A 22,721-nucleotide genomic window follows, 5' to 3' on the forward strand; every position below is an offset into this window, starting at 1 on the left:
CCAGTGAATGGATGATAACTCACATTTACGGTTCAACTCCTTAATGTACCCTTATCAGGGCTGTGGAGTCGGTAAGCCAAACCTGCGACTCCGACTCCTCAATTTCCCTTACACCGACTCCAACTCCCACATATATTGCTTATATTTAAGTGAAAAATGTATTGCAGTACAATGTGAACATCAGACATTTAATCATTTCTATGATCCAATAATCAAGATATTTAGGTAGAACATAATATCTATTTATTGGAATACAACTTTAGAACACAAAAAACTGTAATAAATTGTAAATATGTAATACACTGTATACATGTACATGTATACAGTACAGACCAAAGTTTGGACACACCTTCTCATTCAAAGAGTTTTCTTTATTTTCATGACTATGAAAATTGCAGATGCATTCTGAAGGCATCAAAACAATGAATTAACACATGTGGAATTATATAATTAAAGTGTGAAACAACTGAAAATATGTCATATTCTAGATTCTTCAAAGTAGCCACGTTTTGCTTTGATTACTGCTTTGCACACTCTTTGCATTCTCTTGATGAGCTTCAAGTGGTAGTCACCAGAAATGGTCTTCCAACAGTCTTGAAGGAGTTCCCAGAGATGCTTAGCACTTGTTGGCCCTTTTGCCTTCACTCTGCGGTCCAGCTCACCCCAAACCATCTCGATTGGGTTCAGGTCTGGTGACTGTGGAGGCCAGGTCATCTGGCATAGCACCCCATTACTATCCTTCTTGGTCAAATAGCCAGCCCTTACACAGTCTGGAGGTGTGTTTGAGGCCATTGTCCTGTTGAAAAATAAATGATGGTCCAACTAAACACAAACCGGATGGAATAGCATGCCGCTGCAAGATGCTGTGGTAGCCATGCTGGTTCAGTATGCCTTCAATTTTGAATAAATCCCCAACAGTGTCACCAGCAAAGCACCCCCACACCATCACACCTCCTCCTCCATGCTTCACGGTGGGAACCAGGCACGTAGAGTCCATCCGTTCACCTTTTCTGCGTCGCACAAAGACATGGTGGTTGGAACCAAAGATCTCAAATTTGGACTCATCAGACCAAAGCACAGATTTCCACTGGTCTAATGTCCATTCCTTGTGTTCTCTAGCCCAAACAAGTCTCTTCTGCTTGTGGCCTGTCCTTAGCAGTGGTTTCCTAGCAGCTATTTTACCATGAAGGCCTGCTGCACAAAGTCTCCTCTTAACAGTTGTTGTAGAGATGTGTCTGCTGCTAGAACTCTGCGTGGCATTGACCTGGTCTCTATTCTGAGCTGCTGTTAACCTGCGATTTCTGAGGCTGGTGACTTGGATGAACTTATCCTCCGCAGCAGAGGTGACTCTTGGTCTTCCTTTCCTGGGGCGGTCCTCATGTGAGCCAGTTTCTTTGTAGCGCTTGATGGTTTTTGCCACTGCACTTGGGGACACTTTCAAAGTTTTCCCAATTTTTCGGACTGACTAACCTTCATTTCTTAAAGTAATGATGGCCACTCGTTTTTCTTTACTTAGAATTTGTATTATGGCAAGAAAAAAGCAGCTAACAGTCTATTCAGTAGGACTATCAGCTGTGTATCCACCAGACTTCTGCACAACACAACTGATGGTCCCAACCTCATTTATAAGGCAAGAAATCCCACTTATTAAACCTGACAGGGCACACCTGTGAAGTGAAAACCATTTCCGGTGACTACCTCTTGAAGCTCATCAAGAAAATGCCAAGAGTGTGCAAAGCAGTAATCAAAGCAAAAGGTGGCTACTTTGAAGAACCTAGAATATAAGACATACAGTATTTTCAGTTGTTTCACACTTTTTTGTTAATTATATAATTCCACATGTGTTAATTCATAGTTTTGATGCCTTCAGAGTGAATCTACAATTTTCACAGTCATGAAAATAAAGAAAACGCTTTGATTGAGAAGGTGTGTCCAAACTTTTGGTCTGTACTGTGTGTGTGTGTGTATATATATATATATATATATATATATATATATATATATATATATACACACACATACACATACATATACACACACACACTATGACTTATCTCAGCTAAGATAAAGACTAGATCCTCAGGCTACATTCACACTATGGGCGTAGCCAGGATCAAACCTGGGGGGGGGGGGGGAGAATCTCATACTGTTCCGCACAATTTCATACTGCACAAAAAGCCTGCACCTTAAGAAGATGTGGTGATGAATGCAGTCTATTTATTCCAACTATCAGTTGATGTTACTGAAGACGAGCAATGCCTGTCCTGGGCGTCCTTTTGGGCAGCTATGAGGTGTACCTGACTGGTGCTAAAAAAAAAAAGGAGTGTTAAGTCTGTGTGCTATCCGGCTTTCATCATTTTTTGGTACAGATATGATATGGATAGACAGATATGGATAAATGGATATATACAGCAGATTTCTAATCTGCTTTTGCTATTGAAAACATTATCTATGAGCTCAAAAACCTTTCAGGTGATGCGGTTTTTTAAAAAGCTGATCTGCTTTTGCAACTGAAAAACATATCCTCAAAAAACGCAGGAAAAACGCTGTGTGTGAATGTAGCCTTAGATCAGGAATAGAACAGTCATTTATAAGACATTTCATAACTTTCCCAAATTCCTATGCAAAAATATTCAGCATACTCTGCATTGAACTACTGTACCCAATTTATTATATATTTTAGGAGTCGGAGTCGGACCATTTTATACCGTCTCCAACTCCGACTCCAAATCCCTGACCCTTATGATACAAATATGATACAAAACAGTTAAGTTATCATATCCTAATGCTGTCTATGTGGCAATATATCAGTAAGATAAAAAAAAAAAATCCCTATATGTTTGCATTTATTTATTTTATTAAGAATGTAGGACATAGAAAAAAACTCAGAAAGAAGGTGATAATGATTTTCTAACTTAAAAGTTCGAGGCTTGTACCAGACAGTTAGTGTCTGGTATTAAACGCAAAACTTCTCACGAGTCGAGTACCAGAACCCAAACTTCCACAGGTCCGCTAATCCATATTTAACAACACTTCACAGATAGCTGTAAGCTTGACTAATCCTGACTTATTGGTGGCAGATTTATTTTTACCATCTTTTATTTATACAACTTAAAACTAGGCCGGGCAGCCAGAAGATGTGATGTTTCTCATGGTGGTGCAGTGTGTAGTAAGGCACAAAAATATCTAATCATAATAAATCTGGCAAGACATGTAATGCAGTTTTTTGGGGCATATTAAACTAGAATTTAGCGTAATAAATCCCCCCCACTGTGTGCTGATGCCTTCCTCCTAATGTGCATTGCACAGCTACAACGCTGCTGAGCTCCTTATGTTTCTGCTTACTCTAATGATCTAAAAATGAGCGCTTCACTCCTTACTCAGTGCTGAGGGAAAGCAAAGCACGGCTTTCACTGATGGTAATCGGTGCTAATGTGATTCCTAGAAGAACATACAAATGATCTGTCATATTATCGGCTTAATATAATGACAGACAATTTCACTACAAAAATCAACCCTAAAATAAAGCAATGTTTTATCATCATTAGCTGTGTCACTTGTACCATCTTACTCACGGGAACTGTGACTTTTGTCCCTTTTTCAAACAGCATGTACAAAATAATAAATCCTAAGGGTGTGTGCAGAAGTTGCGGATTCTGTGCCGGATTTTTCTACGCAGATTTGTCTAAATTCGTTGCGGTTAATCTGCGGATTTAGGGTATGTGCACACGCTGCGGTTTTTGCTGCGGATCTGCAGCAGTTCTGCAGACAGTGTACAGTAGCATGTAAATCTATGTGATTTACAATCTGCTGTGCACATGCTGCAGATTTTTAACTGGGGAAAAGCTGCGGTTTTGAATCTGCAGAAAGAATTGTCATGTCACTTCTTTTCTGCGGATTCTGCTGCGGTTTACCATCTTCTCCATTGTAGAGGGGATAAACCGCAGTGGAAAACCGCAGGCCAATTCACAGGTAATTTTACGTGGTTTTACCTGCGGTTCCGCAGATACAAATCCGCAGCGTGTGCACGTAGCCTTAGTGCGGATTAGCCTGCAGTTTGACACGCGTCATGGAGCAGGTCCAAACCGCTGCGGAATCCGCACAAAGAAGTGACATGCTGCGGATTTAAAACTGCAGCAAATCAGGGCGGAAAAATCCGCAACGTGTGCACTGCGGTTTTCATTTTGCATAGACTTAAATGGTACTGTACAAAGCAGCAGAAATTGCTGCGGATCCGCAGAGCCAAATCCGCTGTGGATCCGCAGCAGAATCCGCAACGTGTACACACACCCTAAAAGGAAGGAAGAACTAGCCTGCAGCATGCCATATGTAGTGATACTTCAATAACGTTCGCGCATGGCAGATTTTCAGTAGATTTATCCAATACGTTTTTTGTTATGGATTTGAAGGCAAGAATTGTCATGAAATTCGCATGTAATACTGCGAATGTGGATTTTATAGAGGATCTTGCGCATTGTTCATATAGTAACCGCAGGACGAGACCCCAGAAGGGGGTTGGAGTATGGCGGGGCATGACGCTGGCAGGGAGGAAGTGACGGGGAAGAATAAAGGAGACAAGGAAGGGGGAAGTGACAAGGACAGAGGAGGGGGTCAGAAACAACAAAAGGATGCAGGGAGGCAGGATCTCTTTCTCTTTGACCAGGACTCCGGACAGCAAGACCCACCCGTCCACCATGAGGAAGGAAGAACAACCGGGTCGCAGTGGCCACATCTGGATTCAAAAAAAAAATTACATACGGAATAGTTGGCAGTCACCTCCTAAGCCCAGGGGAAGGGCAATCTGTCAGCCATGGTTCCCCACAGGGGGTTTTTCCTCTCCTGCCTGGCGGCGGATGGCTCTTCGTGAGCCGGAGGTGCTGTTCTCACTTTTAATCATGATTTGGAGCGTTGGTGGGCCCTCGAAGCTGGTGAATAAAATGAGAAAATAGGGGATTCTGGCATTGCGAGGATCCCCCTTATTGGATGGTTATGTGTTGGTGGTCTGGTGAGAAATGGGTGATGCCCTACGAGGAAGTCGGGGTCACATTACGGGGGCACCCGGCGATGGTAGTTGGGTACATAAAGATAAGTGGGTATCCGACGACGGTAGTCAGGTACAGGTTAACAGTGGAGGCAACCTCTTCCCTCGATTCATGGTGCTTCCGAGCAGGAAAAGATGCGGCTTGAAGTAAGGCTGGGAGGGAAGAGGCAATGCCAATGGCGGATCAATCACCAGACCAGGATAGTGATAGCTTCGAGGGGGACCCATAAAAGTTGGCTGCTGTGGCCATCATTATCCATACTTGAATGTGTTGTGTATTCTTTGTTAGAAATAGTAAGGGGGGGGGGGGGTTGTGAGTGAGGTGACGGTCACGGGAACTCGACCTTTCCAGAGTCATGTGTTTAGCTTGAACACCAGGAAAGCTTCTGCTAAGGTGTCCATAAGGCTCTACTACAGAACCAAGGCAAAAAAAGGTCTGAGATAAGTATGGAATAGGATAGTAGACAATGATAATTTATCATGCAGGATCCAGTTAATAATGTAACAGATTTTTTTAAGTCTATGGCAGATGGATGCCAGTTTGGAAACTATTGGAACTTCCATTTAACATACATCGGGAAGTTTTCCCAGTATATGTGTTAAGTAGTGTGAACATAGACTTAGTATTTGTAAGCGGTAAATAAAGTCTGAGACAGGGGAGACTTTCCATTTCCAAAGGATAGGTCATATCAGAAGCCAATTCTTTATGAGGGTGGCCATAAGTGGCTTAACTAGCATTTCTAGTGCCTAGAAATTTTCAGAAAGAAAATCTTAGCCTCTGGCTACTACAAAATAATAAGGTAAGGGTTTCTCCAACACCATCCAAAGTCAGTCACCTGGCAAGATGTGTGCATGATCGGGAGGTATCTCACATGTGTGAACGATACCTGACAATCATGCTGCGTTTCAGGGGTTGTGTGGAGTTGTAACATCATGGGCACTGCTTGGTTTCGATGCAAAAGAGAGTGGTTCTCAATGGCGCCAAATAATCCCTTCAACTGGCAATTGAAGGCTAGAGTTATTTGACCTCCCATGACTTGAGAGTTGAAAATGTTCATTTTTTTTCATCCCTCGTGACTGACTAGTGATGAGTAAACATGCTCGGGCGCTATAAGTATCTTGGGCATGTTCTAAAAATATGTTCAAGTCCCTGCAGCTGCATGTTTTGCGGCTATTAGACAGCTGCAATACATGCAGCCGAAGGGACCCGAACATATTATCAGAGCCCACCCAAAACACTCGGATAACACATTATCGGAGCACGTTTGCGCATAACTACTTGTGACCTATTGGAGGTAAAGGGGATCATGGCAATTACTCTCAAGATAGCTAGTTAAGGGGTTTAATACTAACAAATACTAGCCTAGTGTAGTGTACTTAGAAAAGATCAAAATCCCTTATGATCTTGTTAATTTAGGGTAGTGAAAGGATTAATTAAAAGCTGGCTTCCACTGGGTTCAAACTTCTCGCTTATGCCTGGAGGATGTTCACCTTCCACTTTGTATCGGACATTCCTCCACTGAGCAAGTGTTGTGGAGGGAGAAGGATCTGATGCTGACCGACTTCACTACACTACAAGACTCCCCACCACCACTGCGCCACCTGATTTAGAGGTCTTAGATGCAAAATAAAAATCACTTATAAGAATTAATTTGAGTGTAAGAATAATCTGAAATACCTTGAAAAACATCAAGCCATGCAAACTCATGGAAAACTTCGTAAAATGTCATCACACACAAGCCCATGATCAGTCACAACAGGATATAATAGGAAATACTCTGTGTATAAAGATTTAGAGATCAGCAACATCAATTTAATATTCACCTGAAAAGTAGTTAGAGTTTGACAACTTTCCAGTGCGGTTTGCAAAAAAAATGTGAATTACCGTACTTCACATACCATATGTTTTCATAGATGAGTATTACATGTTCTAACAACTCTGCTATTAAAATATCACCCAACTAAATCCTCTGCTGTCACCTGAAGAGCTCAGCATTCATTAACTATATTTTTAAGAAAGTGCTTTACCAATTCTATGCTCTTGCACAATCTAAAAAGTTGGAAAATCTGGTTTAACCGGTGATAATATAAGCTTTTATAGTATTTAACAGGTAACTTTATCTGCCTTCTGGCTCCAGTCATATTTATCTTGTCTGCAAGTGGGTAATGTCATTTGAATTAGATAGGTAACCCAAATATTGAGGACAACTCACAGTTTACCGCCAAGTTCACAGTTATCAGTACAGAACGAGCGGAGTCCAGCGAGCTTAGGAGTCCTTGGTATTCATGAGCTCCAGCTCGCCCCGCCTTCCCAATGCTGATGACAGCTTTATCCCTATTCTGTGCCTAAGGGTCTGTACACATATTAAGTATTTGATGCAGAAATTAGTGCCCCATTTCCGCACCTCTTGGCTGGAAAAACTCTGGGTAAAATAGACGCCTTTTTTTTTTTTTTCACATGCGTTTTTGGTGCAGATTTTTCTCCACTCATTAGTATGAGTGAAATCTCTATAAAAAAAAAACCCTGGAAGAACTGACATGTGGCAGATTTAAATTTGCAAGTAAAAAATGAGCAACATGTCCATGAGACTTCAGGATTCTCATTCACTTTTCTGGCATCAGGACACCCTTCAGATTTTGTGATAAATCTTAGCAGGAAAAAAAAGCAACAAATCTGCGACGTGTGCAAACGCCTCAAAGAAGACGATGTGGGGATGGGGAGCTGGAGCACTGACTATGACTGTGGGGAACTCCTGAGCATACGCACATCATTGAGAAGACTGTGCACAGCTCATTCTGCAACTAATAAAGTCTAATTTTATGAAATCGACATCATACAGACAAATAAAGCACTGAAATAAGAGGAGGCAGTATTAACCTGGTGACAGATTCCCTTTAAAAGGTTGGGAGCCTCTGAGAAAGATAACATAGCCAGAATTCATTTTTGTAGATCTTCCAAATGACTTGGCTACAAAAATAATACTTTCAACGTATTCTTTATAGCCGGAGACAGATGTCGACACTTCGCCTCTTTAAATAGAGTATCTTCAGTGAACATATGAACATGCATCGTTGGCATTATTTGTTCCCTGAGGTAGTAATATAATCTGTGACAATGATGAAAATGCTGATTTCTTGCACATCCATTATAGTTTTATTGTTTAAAGATCCATTTCCAGTATTTAAAGCCATGCAGAAATACTAGAAATTCCATAATAAGCGACAATGACACATTTATCGAACAAGATGCATCAGAAAAGCGACAACTTGGGCTGATTTTTAAAACAAAAGATACAATAAAAGCACGTTCAGACAATACGTATGGAAGAATAAATCAAAACTGGCATTTTAAACCCCAGTCTTATTCCAAGGCTCACTAAAGTAAGATGCGCATGTTTTAGCTGCCGTGCACCAGAGAGAAATGTCCTTGACTCGAGTACAGAGCTAATACAATTTACACCACTCTTGTGTCATGAATTATAGCAAATATGTGAGGCCGCGCTACACATATGGACACTGCTGCTAATATTTGGAGGCGGCGTAAAAATGCCAAGAACTGTAAAAAAAAAAAAAAAAAAAAATTTCACAACTACTCGTTGCTCAAAAATTGGGACTCATCTACACCTACTTTATGGAGAAAGGGGTTTGATGAATCAGCACCATAATGGTTAGAGCAAATTTATTGTGTACGGGCATCATTTACGGTATATAAAATGGAAAAGACAATGTAAGAAAGTTCATCTATAGGTTATAAGATGTGACAAATTTATTATGCAGCAGGCTTAATTTTGATATATTTGACCAAACATTATTCCTATGCAAGATCTAATTCTTAAAACATACAAACTACATTTCAATCTATAGATCTTGGAATAATAATACATTCCATAATTGGATGTGTTAAAAATGTTCCCATGCTGAGGTAATCTTATAAATATGTCCCTGCTGTGTAATGGCCGTGTCTGACGTACAGGAACATGGTCTCATCATACCACAGCTCCTGGATAGGGGGGTGGGGGTGGGGGGTGAAAAAAGTATACAGATAGGACAGGAGGGATCACAGCTGATTATTTAAGTGCGGTTAAACATTTCCCTGTCTGTTTAAAGACGGGTAGGGAAATGTTTTCCCTCATAAAAATCAGCATTTGCTATCTCCTGTAGTAACAAGAATCCATCTTTGATTTTTGCATTTGGAAAATAAATTTGTCTGGTTGGTATTTGATATATAAAGGACCAATATTTAAATATGTGACAATTAAAGGGAACGCGATAGCAGATTTATTGCAACAATCAGGCATTGGAAGAGTTACTGCAGCCATGTATGCATATTTTCCTAAACAAAAAAAAAAACAACTATGCAGCATTTCAGATAAGTCTTACTTTGGCCGGACAGGCTTTATAAAATTCATATCACTAGTACAAGAAGTTGGTCTTCAAAAGCTTCTCCCTCCCTGCATATGTGCAATCCTAGCCAAAAATGTTGGCACCCTTGAAATTGTTACAGAAAATGACATACCGTATTTTTCGGACTATAAGATGCACTTTTCCCCAAAAAATTTGGGAGGAAAATGGGGGGTGCATCTTATAGTCAGAACACAGGCTTACTGGGGGGTTGCAGCAGTGGTGTAGCAGTGTCCCTTCCTCAGGGAACCAGCGGTGGCAGAAGTGTGGCCATACTGAAGCTCTGTGTCGGCGATGAGCAGTGCGGAGTGCATCATTGGTCTCCCTGCGGCTATCTTCCTGAAGCCATGAGCCGCCGGAGGCGGCGCATACACGGATTGAGAACTCTGCTGGGCATCTCTCACTCCATTTTCCTGAGGCTGTGGGCTTTAGGAAAATGGCCGCCGGAGGCTGCGCGTGCGCAGACTGAGGTCTCGGCGGCCCTCAGCTTCAGGAAAATGGCCACCGAGAAACCAATGATGCACATTTTTGCCGCCGGCATCCTGAGGAATGAACCCTGCTCCATGCAACGCACTCTGCTCTGTCTCACCGCCGACACCAGTCCCACAGCATTGCAATGCTGGGACAGACCGGGACTGCAGTATTGCCCCACTTCTGCCACCGCCGGCTTCCTGAGGAAGGGACCATGCCTCCTGTGACCCCGCTCTACAACCGCCGGCCCTCAGGTAAGATACCTTAAATTCGGACAATAATGCGGACCCCCATCTTATAAAAATCTTTTTTTACCATTTTCCACCCCAAGATTTGGGGTTTGTCTCATGGTCTGATGCATCTTAAAGTCCGAAAAATACAGTATTTCTCCAAGAAAATAACTGCATTTATAAATATTTTGTTACACACGATTTATTTTCTTTATGTATATTAGAACAACATCAAAAAAAAAATGAGGAAAAAGAAGGCAAACTGGACATCATTTCTCACAAAACCACAAAAATGGGCCAGACAAAATCGTTGGCACCTTCAACTTAATATTTGGTTGCACACCTTTTGGAATAAATAACTGCAATCAATCGCTTCCTATAACCATCAACAAGCTTCTTACACCTCTCAACTGGAATTTTGGACCACTCTTCTTTTGAAAACTGTTCCAGGTTTATCATATATGAAGGTGCTCTCTCCCAACAGCAATTTTAAGATTTCTCCACAGGTGTTCAATGAGATTTAGATCCAGACTCATTGCTGTCCACTTCAGAATTCTCCACACCGTGGACAAATGAACGTTAAGATCTCTTGAGATGGAATTCTAAACATTGAGATCATCAATATTTTTCAACAATTTTGGTTAGTCCTCAGACAGTGCTCTTCTCGTCTTTCTGTTCTCCATGCTTAGTGAGGCACACAGACACACAATGCAAAGATTGAGATAAAAAAGGGGAGAAGTTATCTGGTTTCAGGTGTGATTTTTCATATTGCCCACACCTGTTACTTGCCACAGGTGAGTTTAAAAGAGTATCACATGCTTGAAACAAAGTTGTTTACCCATAATTTTGCCCTGCCCATTTGAGGGGGTTTATGTGAAATAATGTCTAATTTGCCTTTTTTCTTTTTTTGTGTGTGTGGGTTTTTTCAATACACACAAAGGAAATAAAGAAGTGTATTTGCAATAATTTTCAGGGAGAAATACTTCATTTTCTGAAACAATTTAAAGGGTGTCAACAATTTCGGCCATGACTGCATGTGTACAGAGAAGCTGCTCTCATCATGACTCATGGTCCCTGACCAAGTAAGGTACACTTTCTATGACACACTGCAGCATTTCCAAGTAAAACACACACAACTACATTAACACAGCCAGTGTCTGACTCATGGTGCTCGGGGTTCTGGCAACATGAATTTTATGCATGTCCCCTTTAAATAAAGAGGCACAATGTATGCCCTCTTCAGCACATTTGGCTCTGTTCACACTGGTGTTTGTCTCTATATTACTCTTTTCAATCCCTTGCAAACAAAAATATTTTTTGATAAAGTCCTCACTGATTGCAACGCATTTGTTTGGATGGACAGAGTAGCATAGCCTTCTACACTAAGGCTATCCGGTCGTGTCCCATAAACCCTGTATATTCATGTACAGGGCCCTGGAATTACAGGCATTTTAAAATAAATAACAAAAAGCAGACGCTTTAATTCCCATTTACCCTATTAGGACACTTTGGCTTTTAAGTGCCTAATTTTGCAGAAACTGAACACACAAACTATATTTTAACAAATTTTAATTAGTAATAAAAAAAAAAAAAGGAAAAGTTACCTGAATACACGTATGTGGAAACACATCAGAACTAATCACTGAACCGACCAGTTCACACTTATTATCAATTACAAACCTTTTTACTTTTTGAGTAAAGGGAAAAAAAAAAAAGAACACACGAAAGTAAGTGGGTTATACTGACAGATGTATCCATTACGTTGTTAATATACTACAAGAGGATGCTGATCTAGTTACCAGTGTAGCATCCCAGATAAACTAGTTGTGTCACACAAAGGCAATTTATCATAGGTCCTCTGAGATTCCATTAGCTGGAGTCAGCTCAAATTACAGCTCGAGGGGAGAAAAAAATTCTACAATTCTTAAAAGACACAATTTGTGTAACTCATTCTATACAAATGTTATTTATTTTACCCATTTATATAGCGCCATCATATTCCGCAGCGCTTTACAGACTTTATCTTCACTGTCCTCGATGGGGCTCACAATCTAAATTCCCTATAAGTATGTCTTTGGCGTGTGGGAGGAAACCGGAGAACCCCGAGGAAATCCATGCAAACACGGGGAGAACATACAAACTCCTTGCAGATGTTGTCTTTGGTGGGATTTGAACCCAGGACCCCAGAGCTGCAAGGCTGCAGTGCTAACCACTGAGCCTAAGAAAGTAATAAGATCCATATACAGTAAAACCTTACTAAAAGGGGGTTTCTGGTTTCAAGAAACTCCTGTTCCCCAGCTGCAACTAACTCCGCTTTTCTCACTCTCCCAGGTCCAATGCTACGTCTCTGCAATAGCTCCCGATGCCTGTTAATTGTCTGTCTGTCACATCAACAGCACTGCGGCCAATCAGTGGGCTGAACATCTCTGTCCAAGGAGACAGTGTAAGCCGCTAAGCTCAGTGACTGACTGCAGCGCTGTCAGTGTGACATCAGTGCTGCACTGCAGACAATCACATACATTGGGAGCACCAGCGCTAAACACAGATATATATAGTACCGTAAGTAAAGCACAAACTGTGCTGGTAACTACACTATCCCGAAACCGGATAGTCAGGATATATATACCGTATATACCACACATACTCAATGTCGCTTGGCGCTATCTTACAGCAACCATAGAAGTCTACTGTACCCTTCAGTACCTTCATATACGGTACCTCCAGTTTCATACTTGGCATGCTTTGTCAGATGGCATTTAATAAAAAAAAAAATTCTCAACCAAAAGGTTTTGCAACTTAGACAGCAGCATCCTAAGGCAGCACAAGTGCGGCAGAGATAATTTATACAATAGCGGTAATACTATTCCACTACAGTCAGCAGGTAAGGCTTGGCATACACAACATGACACTATAGCCAAATGTCAGAACTAGAATGGGAGTTACATTTAATAATCCAGGCAATCACTCATCAAACGGAGAATCTAACATGTTGGTAAATTGCATTGTTCTACAACTTTAACCTTGCATCCTACTGAGGTCAGAGAATATTTGTCCGACTGCAGATGTGGCATGGAAAGAAGCAACAGACGTGATGGATTTCAATGCTGATCCTTTGATCTGATGACCTGCTATATCAGAGGGATCTGGCTGCAGATTATTCCATCCTTTCCATGTTTCAGGTGGCAGGGTTCACCGTAAGCCACGTACATTCCATATTAGCAATCTGCATGTTTTAGGAATGTGGAAGGAAACCCACACAACCACAGGGAGGAAGTATAAGCTCCAAGCAGATATTGCCATAGGTCAGATTCAACCGGTACAAGTGCCAACCACAGGGCTAGAACATGCTCAATCCACAAGCGTAAGTACAGTATGTCTGCAACTTCATGTATTAGTATCCTGAAATACATGGGGAAAGAAGTACCCAACTGACTAAATATTAGCTGTCCAGCCTTTTTTGGACCCAACACCATATATCAGCTAACGAGGCAGGCGATGGCTCTTATGTTTGTGGCCACCTTTAGCGCTAGTAATGATGCAGTCACGTTCTAATTATGCAGATTGTATCATTTGCAGAAAAATTAAATACACCGCATTGGCACACTGACATATATGAGATGCCTGGCCGGTGTGTGGAGGATGATGGTCAGTGCATACATATGTGGTGGCGCTGCACCAGTACATAACTGAGACACCTGTACTTCCACCATACACATGAATATAAATACATGAAAGATTCCTTAGATGAGCAGTACATGAGTTTTAGCTACAAATACAATAGTGCAAACAATGCTGTACACACCTGATGCTCCATGAAAAATTCATAATCAATATATTCAAAGCGCATCACAATATATTATGTATTGGACACCACAAGTGATCGTTACGAGCAACTCTCCAATTAACCCATAGCTCTTGGACAGTAAAGGTCATTAGTAGCAGAGCTCGTCATTAGGGTCCCATTATACACAACTGTGGCATCTAGAAGCAGCTTTTACACTGGGATATTGCTTGCAGTGTAAATACACTGGAAGTCGGGCAAAAATACATTTGAGTTCAATGTGAGAAAAGCACAATATAGAGATTTGTTATTATTATATATTGCTTACAACGTAAATGACCTGGATGTGTGAGCAAACAGAGTTGTGTAGTGAGAGAGCACTGGTGCCAGGGTGTAATGCCCCACTGTAAGTAAAGCAGCATATGGCGTGGATGCACTGATATACTGTACAAGATCTATGGGCACTGGCATGCTGCCCTAAACGTAAACGGGTTAATAAATGGTTGCATTTGTTTATTTCTTGTAGTGTATATACGGTAGGAAGTGTACTGGGTACCCTGGCATATTGCTTCTATAGTCTACTAAGTATATTATAACATACGTTAGTATTGACTAACATAAATTAATAAATTGCTTCCCCGGTATATGGCTTGTTATACTATGTATGACTTGGGCAACCTGGCATATGGTTTGTTTTGTACAGTAGATGACCTTGGAACTCCTATATATGGCTGGCACGATACAGTAAATGCACTGGTTACTCTGGCATATGGTGTTACTGGACAAATTCATCGGGCACTCGTGTACAGTATATGGGTGGCACAATACAGTAAATGCACCGGGCACTCGTAAATATGGATGGCACAATACAGCAAATGCACCGGGCACTCATAAATATGGATGGCACAATACTGCAAATGCACCGGGCACTCGTAAATATGGATGGCACAATACAGCAAATGCACCGGGCACTCGTATATATGGATGGCACAATACAGTAAATGCACCGGGCACTCGTATATATGGATGGCACAATACAGTAAATGCACCGGGCACTCATAAATATGGATGGCACAGTACAGTAAATGCACCAGGCACTCGTATATATGGATGGCACAATACAGTAAATGCACCGGGCACTCAAATATGGATGGCACAATACAGTAAATGCACCGGGCACTCGTATATAAGGATGGCACGATACAGTAAATGCACCGGGCACTCGTATATATGGATGGCACAGTACCGTAAATGCACCGGGCACTCGTAAATATGGATGGCACAATACAGTAAATGCACCGGGCACTCGTATATATGGATGGCACAATACAGTAAATGCACCGGGCACTCGTATATATGGATGGCACAATACAGCAAATGCACCGGGCACTCGTAAATATGGATGGCACAATACAGTAAATGCACCGGGCACTCGTAAATATGGATGGCACAATACAGTAAATGCACCGGGCACTCGTAAATATGGATGGCACAATACAGTAAATGCACCGGGCACTCGTATATATGGATGGCACAGTACAGTAAATGCACCGGGCACTCGTATATATGGATGGCACAATACAGTAAATGCACCGGGCACTCGTATATATGGATGGCACAATACAGTAAATGCACCGGGCACTCGTATATATGGATGGCACAATACAGCAAATGCACCGGGCACTCGTAAATATGGATGGCACAATACAGTAAATGCACCGGGCACTCGTATATATGGATGGCACAGTACAGTAAATGCACCGGGCACTCGTATATATGGATGGCACAGTACAGTAAATGCACCGGGCACTCGTATATAAGGATGGCACAATACAGTAAATGCACCGGGCACTCGTATATAAGGATGGCACAGTACAGTAAATGCACCAGGCAGTCGTGTATATGGATGGCACAGTACAGTAAATGCACCGGGCAGTCGTGTATATGGATGGCACAGTACAGTAAATGCACCGGGCAGTCGTGTATATGGATGGCACAGTACAGTAAATGCACCGGGCAGTCGTGTATATGGCACAATACAGTAAATGCACCGGGCAGTCATGTATATGGATGGCACAGTACAGTAAATGCACCGGGCACTCGTATATAAGGATGGCACAGTACAGTAAATGCACGGGGCAGTCGTGTATATGGATGGCACAGTACAGTAAATGCAGCGGGCAGTCGTGTATATATATATATATATATATATATATATATATATATATGGCACAGTACAGTAAATGCACCGGGCAGTCGTGTATATATATATATATGGCACAGTACAGTAAATGCACCGGGCAGTCGTGTATATGGATGGCACAATACAGTAAATGCACCGGGCACTCGTATATAAGGATGGCACAGTACAGTAAATGCACCAGGCAGTCGTGTGTATATATATATATATATATATATATATATATATATATATATATATGGCACAGTACAGTAAATGCACCGGGCAGTCGTGTATATATATATATATATATGGCACAGTACAGTAAATGCACCGGGCAGTCGTGTATATGGATGGCACAGTACAGTAAATGCACCGGGCACTCGTATATAAGGATGGCACAATACAGTAAATGCACCGGGCAGTCGTGTGTATATATATATATATATATATATATATATATATATATATATATGGCACAGTACAGTAAATGCACCGGGCAGTCGTGTATATATATATATATGGCACAGTACAGTAAATGCACCGGGCAGTCGTGTATATGGATGGCACAGTACAGTAAATGCACCGGGCACTCGTATATAAGGATGGCACAGTACAGTAAATGCACCGGGCAGTCGTGTATATATATATATATATATATATATATGGCACAGTACAGTAAATGCACCGGGCAGTTGTGTGTGTATATATATATGGCACAGTACAGTAAATGCACCGGGCAGTCGTGTATATATATATATGGCACAGTACAGTAAATGCACCGGGCAGTCGTGTGTATATATATATATATATATATATATGGCACAGTACAGTAAATGCACCGGGCAGTCGTGTATATATATATATATATGGCACAGTACAGTAAATGCACTGGGCACAGGCGCACACGGTTTGGGGCACAGTAGATGTGACTTGTTGTGTATACGGATGGCACAGTACAAGCGCTGGATACCTTGCAGTACAGCACCTGGGCACACTGGCAGACGGCTTGCTGTGCTATCCCTGGCATGCTATGGGCAGTGCCCCGTCCTGCTGCCCTCGGTGTATCTGCCTGGCAGGCTGCAGGAAGCCATGTGTCTCACTCACCGGGACATTAGTGGCAGTGGCCGCCGCGGTCTCCTCCGTGTCGGATAACGAGGGTGACGGTCCGTACACCGAGCTCCTTCTCCGCAGGGTCAGGCCGCTCCTCAGCAGGGACGGCAGCTCCCTCAGCTTGTGCTTCAGCTGCGCCTGCTGCTCCCGGACGCTCCTACTGCGGCTGAGCCCCGCGGTGCTGCTCTCTGAGGTGGGCTGCATCTTCCTGCTCACCTGCCCCACAGTCATACTGCTGCCGGGCACTGCGGGGACAGCATGGTCTCCTCAGCCGCCGCCGTGCTGTGCGCTGTATGCGGGCTGCTCCCTCACCTCCCGCCTGTCATGTACTCAGCACACAGCCCTGAGTGAGGAGGAGGCAATCTCCGCATCACTGGCTGCTCCTGCCTGCACCAGCCACTTCCAAACAGCCCGGAGCGCGCTACCTTCATCTGCACACACTCCTCCTCTCATCACAGAGAATACGGTACTACCGACAGCACAGGGGCCGCAAATACGGTACACAGGACATAGCTCTGTATACAAGCCATGTGCATATAGATAGCTGTATACAAGCCATGTGCATATAGATAGCTGTATACATACCATGTGCACATATACTGGAGCTATATACCTGCATACAACATGTGCATATATAAATATGTCTGTATACAAGCCACGTGCATATATATGTATCTGTACACTTATCATGTACATCTATATATCGGTATACATACCATGTGCATCTATATAGCTGTACATCTCCATCTGTGCATGTGCCACCCCCAGCAGCCATTTTCCCTGAATCCACCACAAAGTAAACCATGTAAGTTCAGGGGCTCTTCACTTTCACAAAATGTTGGCGGAACCCCTGCGCCACCGAACACCCGCAGCGTCGCACACCAGATCTCCCCTTTCTCCCAGTCTGGGGTCCGCAGCATCACCCCACTTCTGCCTCCGCCAGCAACGACCCTGGGACCCGCTTCACCACAGCCACCACCCTCAGTAAGCAATAAGATGCATGGATTGTAACAAGCACTATCAATTTATTAAAAAAATATATATCTCCTATTTTTTATCTCAAAATTTGGGGTGCGTCTTATAAACCGCAAAATACGGTATATCTGTATGCATACCATGTGTATTTACATATATAATCTGTATACATATGTGTGCATATATTATATATATATTCCTTCTCAACCCCACTGGGGGTGGTCTTTATTATCCTTTCTCATTCTCGGGTCCTCTACCAGAGGCCTGGGAGTTTGAGACTTCTGCGCCACATATTATCTGTTCCCAGCATTGCACTTTTCTGGACAGAGAGCTCAGATGTTGCTCCTGGGATCTGTTGTAGCCATTCTTAGGGGTCACTGCTCCAAGTGCTCCTATCGCCACTGGAGTCACTGTTGCATTCACCTTCCACATCTTCTCCAGTTCTCCTTTGAGGCCCTGGTATTTCTCCAGCTTCTCATATTCCTTCTTCCTGATGTTGCTGCCACTTGGCACTGCCACATCTATTATCATTGCTGTCTTCTGATCCTTGTCTACTATCACAATGTCTGCTTTGTTAGCCAACACCTGCTTATCCCTCTGGATCTTGATGTCCCACAGGGTTTTAGCCCTTTCATTCTCCACCACTTTTTCTGGGGTCTCCTACCTGGACATAGGGGGACTTAGCCCATATGCTGTGCAGATGTTCCTGTATCCAATTCCCGCTACTTAGTTGTGGCATTCGGTATACTCTGTTCCTGCTTGCATTTTGCAACCTGCCACTATGTGTTGGACTGTGTCTGAGGTTTCTTTGCATAGTCTGCACCTTGGGCCTCCTTCTATCGATCTGGTACATAGTGCTTGTGTAGTACGTGTGCCGACTGGAGGGTGGCCCTTTCAGCTGCGGAACAGACGCAGAAATCCGTTCAATCAGGTCCAAACATTATTGGGTGTCCTCTTGACATCCACAGCAGACACAACAGCTTCTGCTCCCTGGCCTTGGTACCTGTCACCTTCCTTCAGCTTCTTTTCGAAAAGACCCCTGGGTTCCTTCACTGTGGCTGTCATTAGGCCCACGGCCACAGCGCTTCCCCCGTCTGAGTCTGCCGGCTGCAACACCTACTCTTCGGTGTCCAGCTGTCCTGTTCCCCAAACCTCTGTTAGACACAGCCATCCTGTCCTGCAGCTGTCCTTCCAGGGCCACCCCCTTCTCCGACTGTCTCTTTCTCTTCTGTCTTTCCTGAGCTTCTCCTTCCTCTGTCCTCTCCAGAGCTCTTCCCGCTTCTCTTTCCCTCCTGGGTGTCTGCCCTGCCCCTGGGGCTCTCCTTCCTTATATCTCCTCTTTCTGGAAATCCCCTTCCCAGTCCCGTAACTCCGCCCACCATGACTATGCGGTTTCTCTATCCTAAGGCTTGCTGTTGAGTCCTTTTCTTACTGCTCTCTGTCTCCATCTTTTGGCCAAAACCCAATACTACACCACCTTTCCCTAATTCTAGCTGTTGTCCCACACATATACATACAAGTCAGAATAAAGCATTGTATACGTATACATCATCTCTTTTACATTTTCCTCTTTATCAGACAGGTCCATACATCAGTCCACCCCCTACACTTGCTCTTGTGCGGCTATGATTAGTGCCTCTGTGCTGTCTCGGAGTCCAGCTTTCTCCAGCCATTAGTAGGATTCTCCATGTCAGCCACCTCCATTATCTGTCGATGGTACATCCCATGCAGCTGTTTGTCTTGCCATGGCGCTTCATGTTCTTGTTCTTCCTTCCAGATCTGTTGTTGCTGCCTTAAGCTTTCTCTCAGCGTCTCATCTTTTGGTGCCATGTTTCTGATGTATTCCTGGATACTCCTTGTTTCATCCATGATGGTGGCTTGGATGCTTATCAAGCCTTGACCTCCCTCCTTTCTGTTGGTATACAATCTTTGGGTGCTAGACTTAGAGTGGAGACCTCTATGCATTTGGATGCTAGACTTAGGGTGGAGACCTCCATGCATTGTGAGGAGCTTTCATGTCTTCACATCTGCATCTTCCATCTCTTTTTTTGGCCAGCACACTATGCCAGCAGGGTATGTGATAACTGGCAGGGCATATGTATTGATGGTCTGGATTTTATTCTTCCCATTTAGATGGCTTTTTAGGACCTGTCTTCCTCTTTGATGGTATTTGGATGTTGCTGCTTTCCTTGTCTCCTCGTCATGGATACCGTATCCCTGTGGATGCCGAGGTACTTGTAGTATGTCTGTACATCCACTATGTGTTCTGCTGGTAATTCCACTCCATCACTCTTGACTACCTTGCCTCTCTTTATTACCAACCGGCCGCACTTCTCTAGTCCGAAGGACATCCTGATGTCTTTGCTGTAGATCCTTGTGAGATGGATCAGTGAATTGATGTCTTGTTCGTTTTTCACATACAGCTTGATGTCATCCATGTAGAGGAGGTGGCTGATGGTGCTTCCACTCTTGAACTTGTCTCCATAGCCAAATTCTGTAATTATCTGGTTGAGGGGGTTCAAGCCTATGCAGAACACAATGGTGACAGTGCATCACCTTGGTATAGGCCGCATTTGATGGTCACTTGTGCTAGTTGTCTTGAGTTGACTTCCAGTGTTGTTCTCCATAGCCCCATTGAGTTTCTGAGGAAGGTTCTTAATTTCCTGTTCACATTGTAGAGAGCCAAGCAGTCACAGATCCAAGTGTGTGGCATTGAGTCATAGGGTTTCCTGCAGTCAATCCAGGCTGTGCTGAGATTGGTCTGTCTGGATCTTGAGTCTTGAGCGACTGCTCTATCTACTAGAAGCTGGTTCTTAGAGCCTCTAGTGTTGGTCCCAATGTCTTTCCCATCCCATATGGTTCTGTAGCTTGGTGGCTATGATTGCCTGACAGGAGTTTCCATGTTGTTGTAAGGCAGGTTATTGGGTGGTAGTTGGATGGAACTGTTCCTTTGTGAGGATCCTTCATGAACAGCACTGTTCTTCCTTGTGTTAGCCAAGCTGGGTGGTGGCCTGCTTCTAGCAGTTGGTTCATCTGCTTTGCCATGCGTTCATGTACCGCTGTTAACTTCTTTAGCCAGTAGGTGTGGATCTGGGGCATCTGGGCCAGATGCTGTCCAGCTCTTCATGTTCTTGACCCGTTGTGGGATGTGTGCTTCTGTAATTGTGACTGGTTCTTGATCTAGGTGGTTGCTGTGTTTCATTCTCAGATCTTGCATCCACATTGCACTGGTGTTGTGCATTTTTTCCTTCTCCCATATGTCCCTCCAGTATTGTTCAGTCTCTGCTATTGGTGGAGTTGCTGCCTTTGTGCTGTTATTCTATATTTGGGAGTACACCTTGGATGGTTCTTTGGAGAACAGGGCATTTAACTTCTTGGCCTCAGCTTCTCTAGTGTCTAGTGTATCTCCCTAGTCTTGCAGCGAGTGCTGTGAGCATTTGCTTAGCAGTCTCTAGGGCTTCAGTTGAGGTCAGGCCTTTGTATTTGTCCAGCTTGGTCTTATTCTTGATCTTTACATCTTTCTGTATTCCTGATAGTTGGCTGACTTCCCTTCGTGTCACCTTTATCTTTGGCTCCAGTCTTCTTTTCCATGTGAGGCACGTTCTGTTGTTCTTGCTGGTTATATAGCGAAGCATTTCCATAATTGCTGAAGCATAGATCAGTTTATTAGTTTGAGTTATAGTGGAGGTAGGTATTGATGCAAGTGCTCTATTGGCATCACTTAGCATACTGTCTGGTAGGAGAGAGAGGTACGGAGCTGCAAACGTTACCGACCAAAAAATGATTGCATTGCGTCCACTGTGATCATTGGGTGGGTGCTCTTTCCGCTGGTGAGCACAAGAGAGAAAAAAAAGGAGGAAGTGAAAAGGCACTCCAGCCCATAAGTAAAAAATAGAAAAACTTTCTTATCGCATGTCAAAAAAAGATTAAAAACATGGGAAACATCTGACGCGTTTCTGGCGCACGCTCTGTGCCCTTAGTCATAGGCCTATGACTAAGGGCGCAGAGCATGCGCCAGAAGCGCGTCAGGTGTTTCCCATGTTTTTAATCTTTTTTTAACATGCTATAATAAAGTTTTTCTATTTTTTACTTATGTGCTTGAGTGTCTTTTCACTTCCTCCTTTTTTCATACTGTCTGGTGGTGTTTCTTTGCTGAGCCTTGGTAGGCGATCTCTGATATTGATGGTATTTAGTTTATCTAAAGGCCCCGTCACACTAAGCGATCTCGGTAGCGAGATCGCTGCTGAGTCACAACTTTTGTGACGTAACTGCGATCTCACCAGCGAGATCGCTGTGTGTGACAGCGATCAGCGAGCGGCCCCCCTGCCGGTATCGCTGATCGCTGGAAGAAACCTCTGGACATTTCTTTGGTCGCTGGTCTCCCGCTGGCCAGCATGCATCGCTGTGTGTGACAGGCGGGAGACCAGCGATCAGGTGTAAAAAATAATAAAAAAAATATAGTTATTCTCACCTTCCGACGTCCCGTTCAGCCATCCTGCCTCTCTCCACGCTCCGGTCCCAGTGATCCTT

At 43.3% G+C, this 22,721-nt stretch overlaps 1 protein-coding gene across 2 annotated transcripts in view; it reads right to left on the minus strand.

Moving 5' to 3' along the window:
* RAPGEF5 (Rap guanine nucleotide exchange factor 5) overlaps window positions 1-17,635 on the minus strand; it is a 384,903-nt gene extending 367,268 nt beyond the window's left edge. The window contains exon 1 of one of the 2 annotated variants that reach the window (XM_073581473.1): window positions 17,211-17,635. In XM_073581473.1, coding sequence (XP_073437574.1) covers window positions 17,211-17,447 — 237 coding nt within the window. In that variant the 5' untranslated portion in view covers window positions 17,448-17,635. The remainder of the gene's footprint in view (window positions 1-17,210) is intronic. The other variant, XM_073581472.1, reaches the window with a different exon arrangement.
* Window positions 17,636-22,721: the final 5,086 nt, after the last annotated feature.

The sequence above is a fragment of the Dendrobates tinctorius genome, unplaced genomic scaffold (assembly GCF_039654945.1).
Source record: "Dendrobates tinctorius isolate UK_male_01 unplaced genomic scaffold, ASM3965494v1 ptg000070l, whole genome shotgun sequence".
In the NCBI taxonomy this organism is placed as follows: domain Eukaryota; kingdom Metazoa; phylum Chordata; class Amphibia; order Anura; family Dendrobatidae; genus Dendrobates; species Dendrobates tinctorius.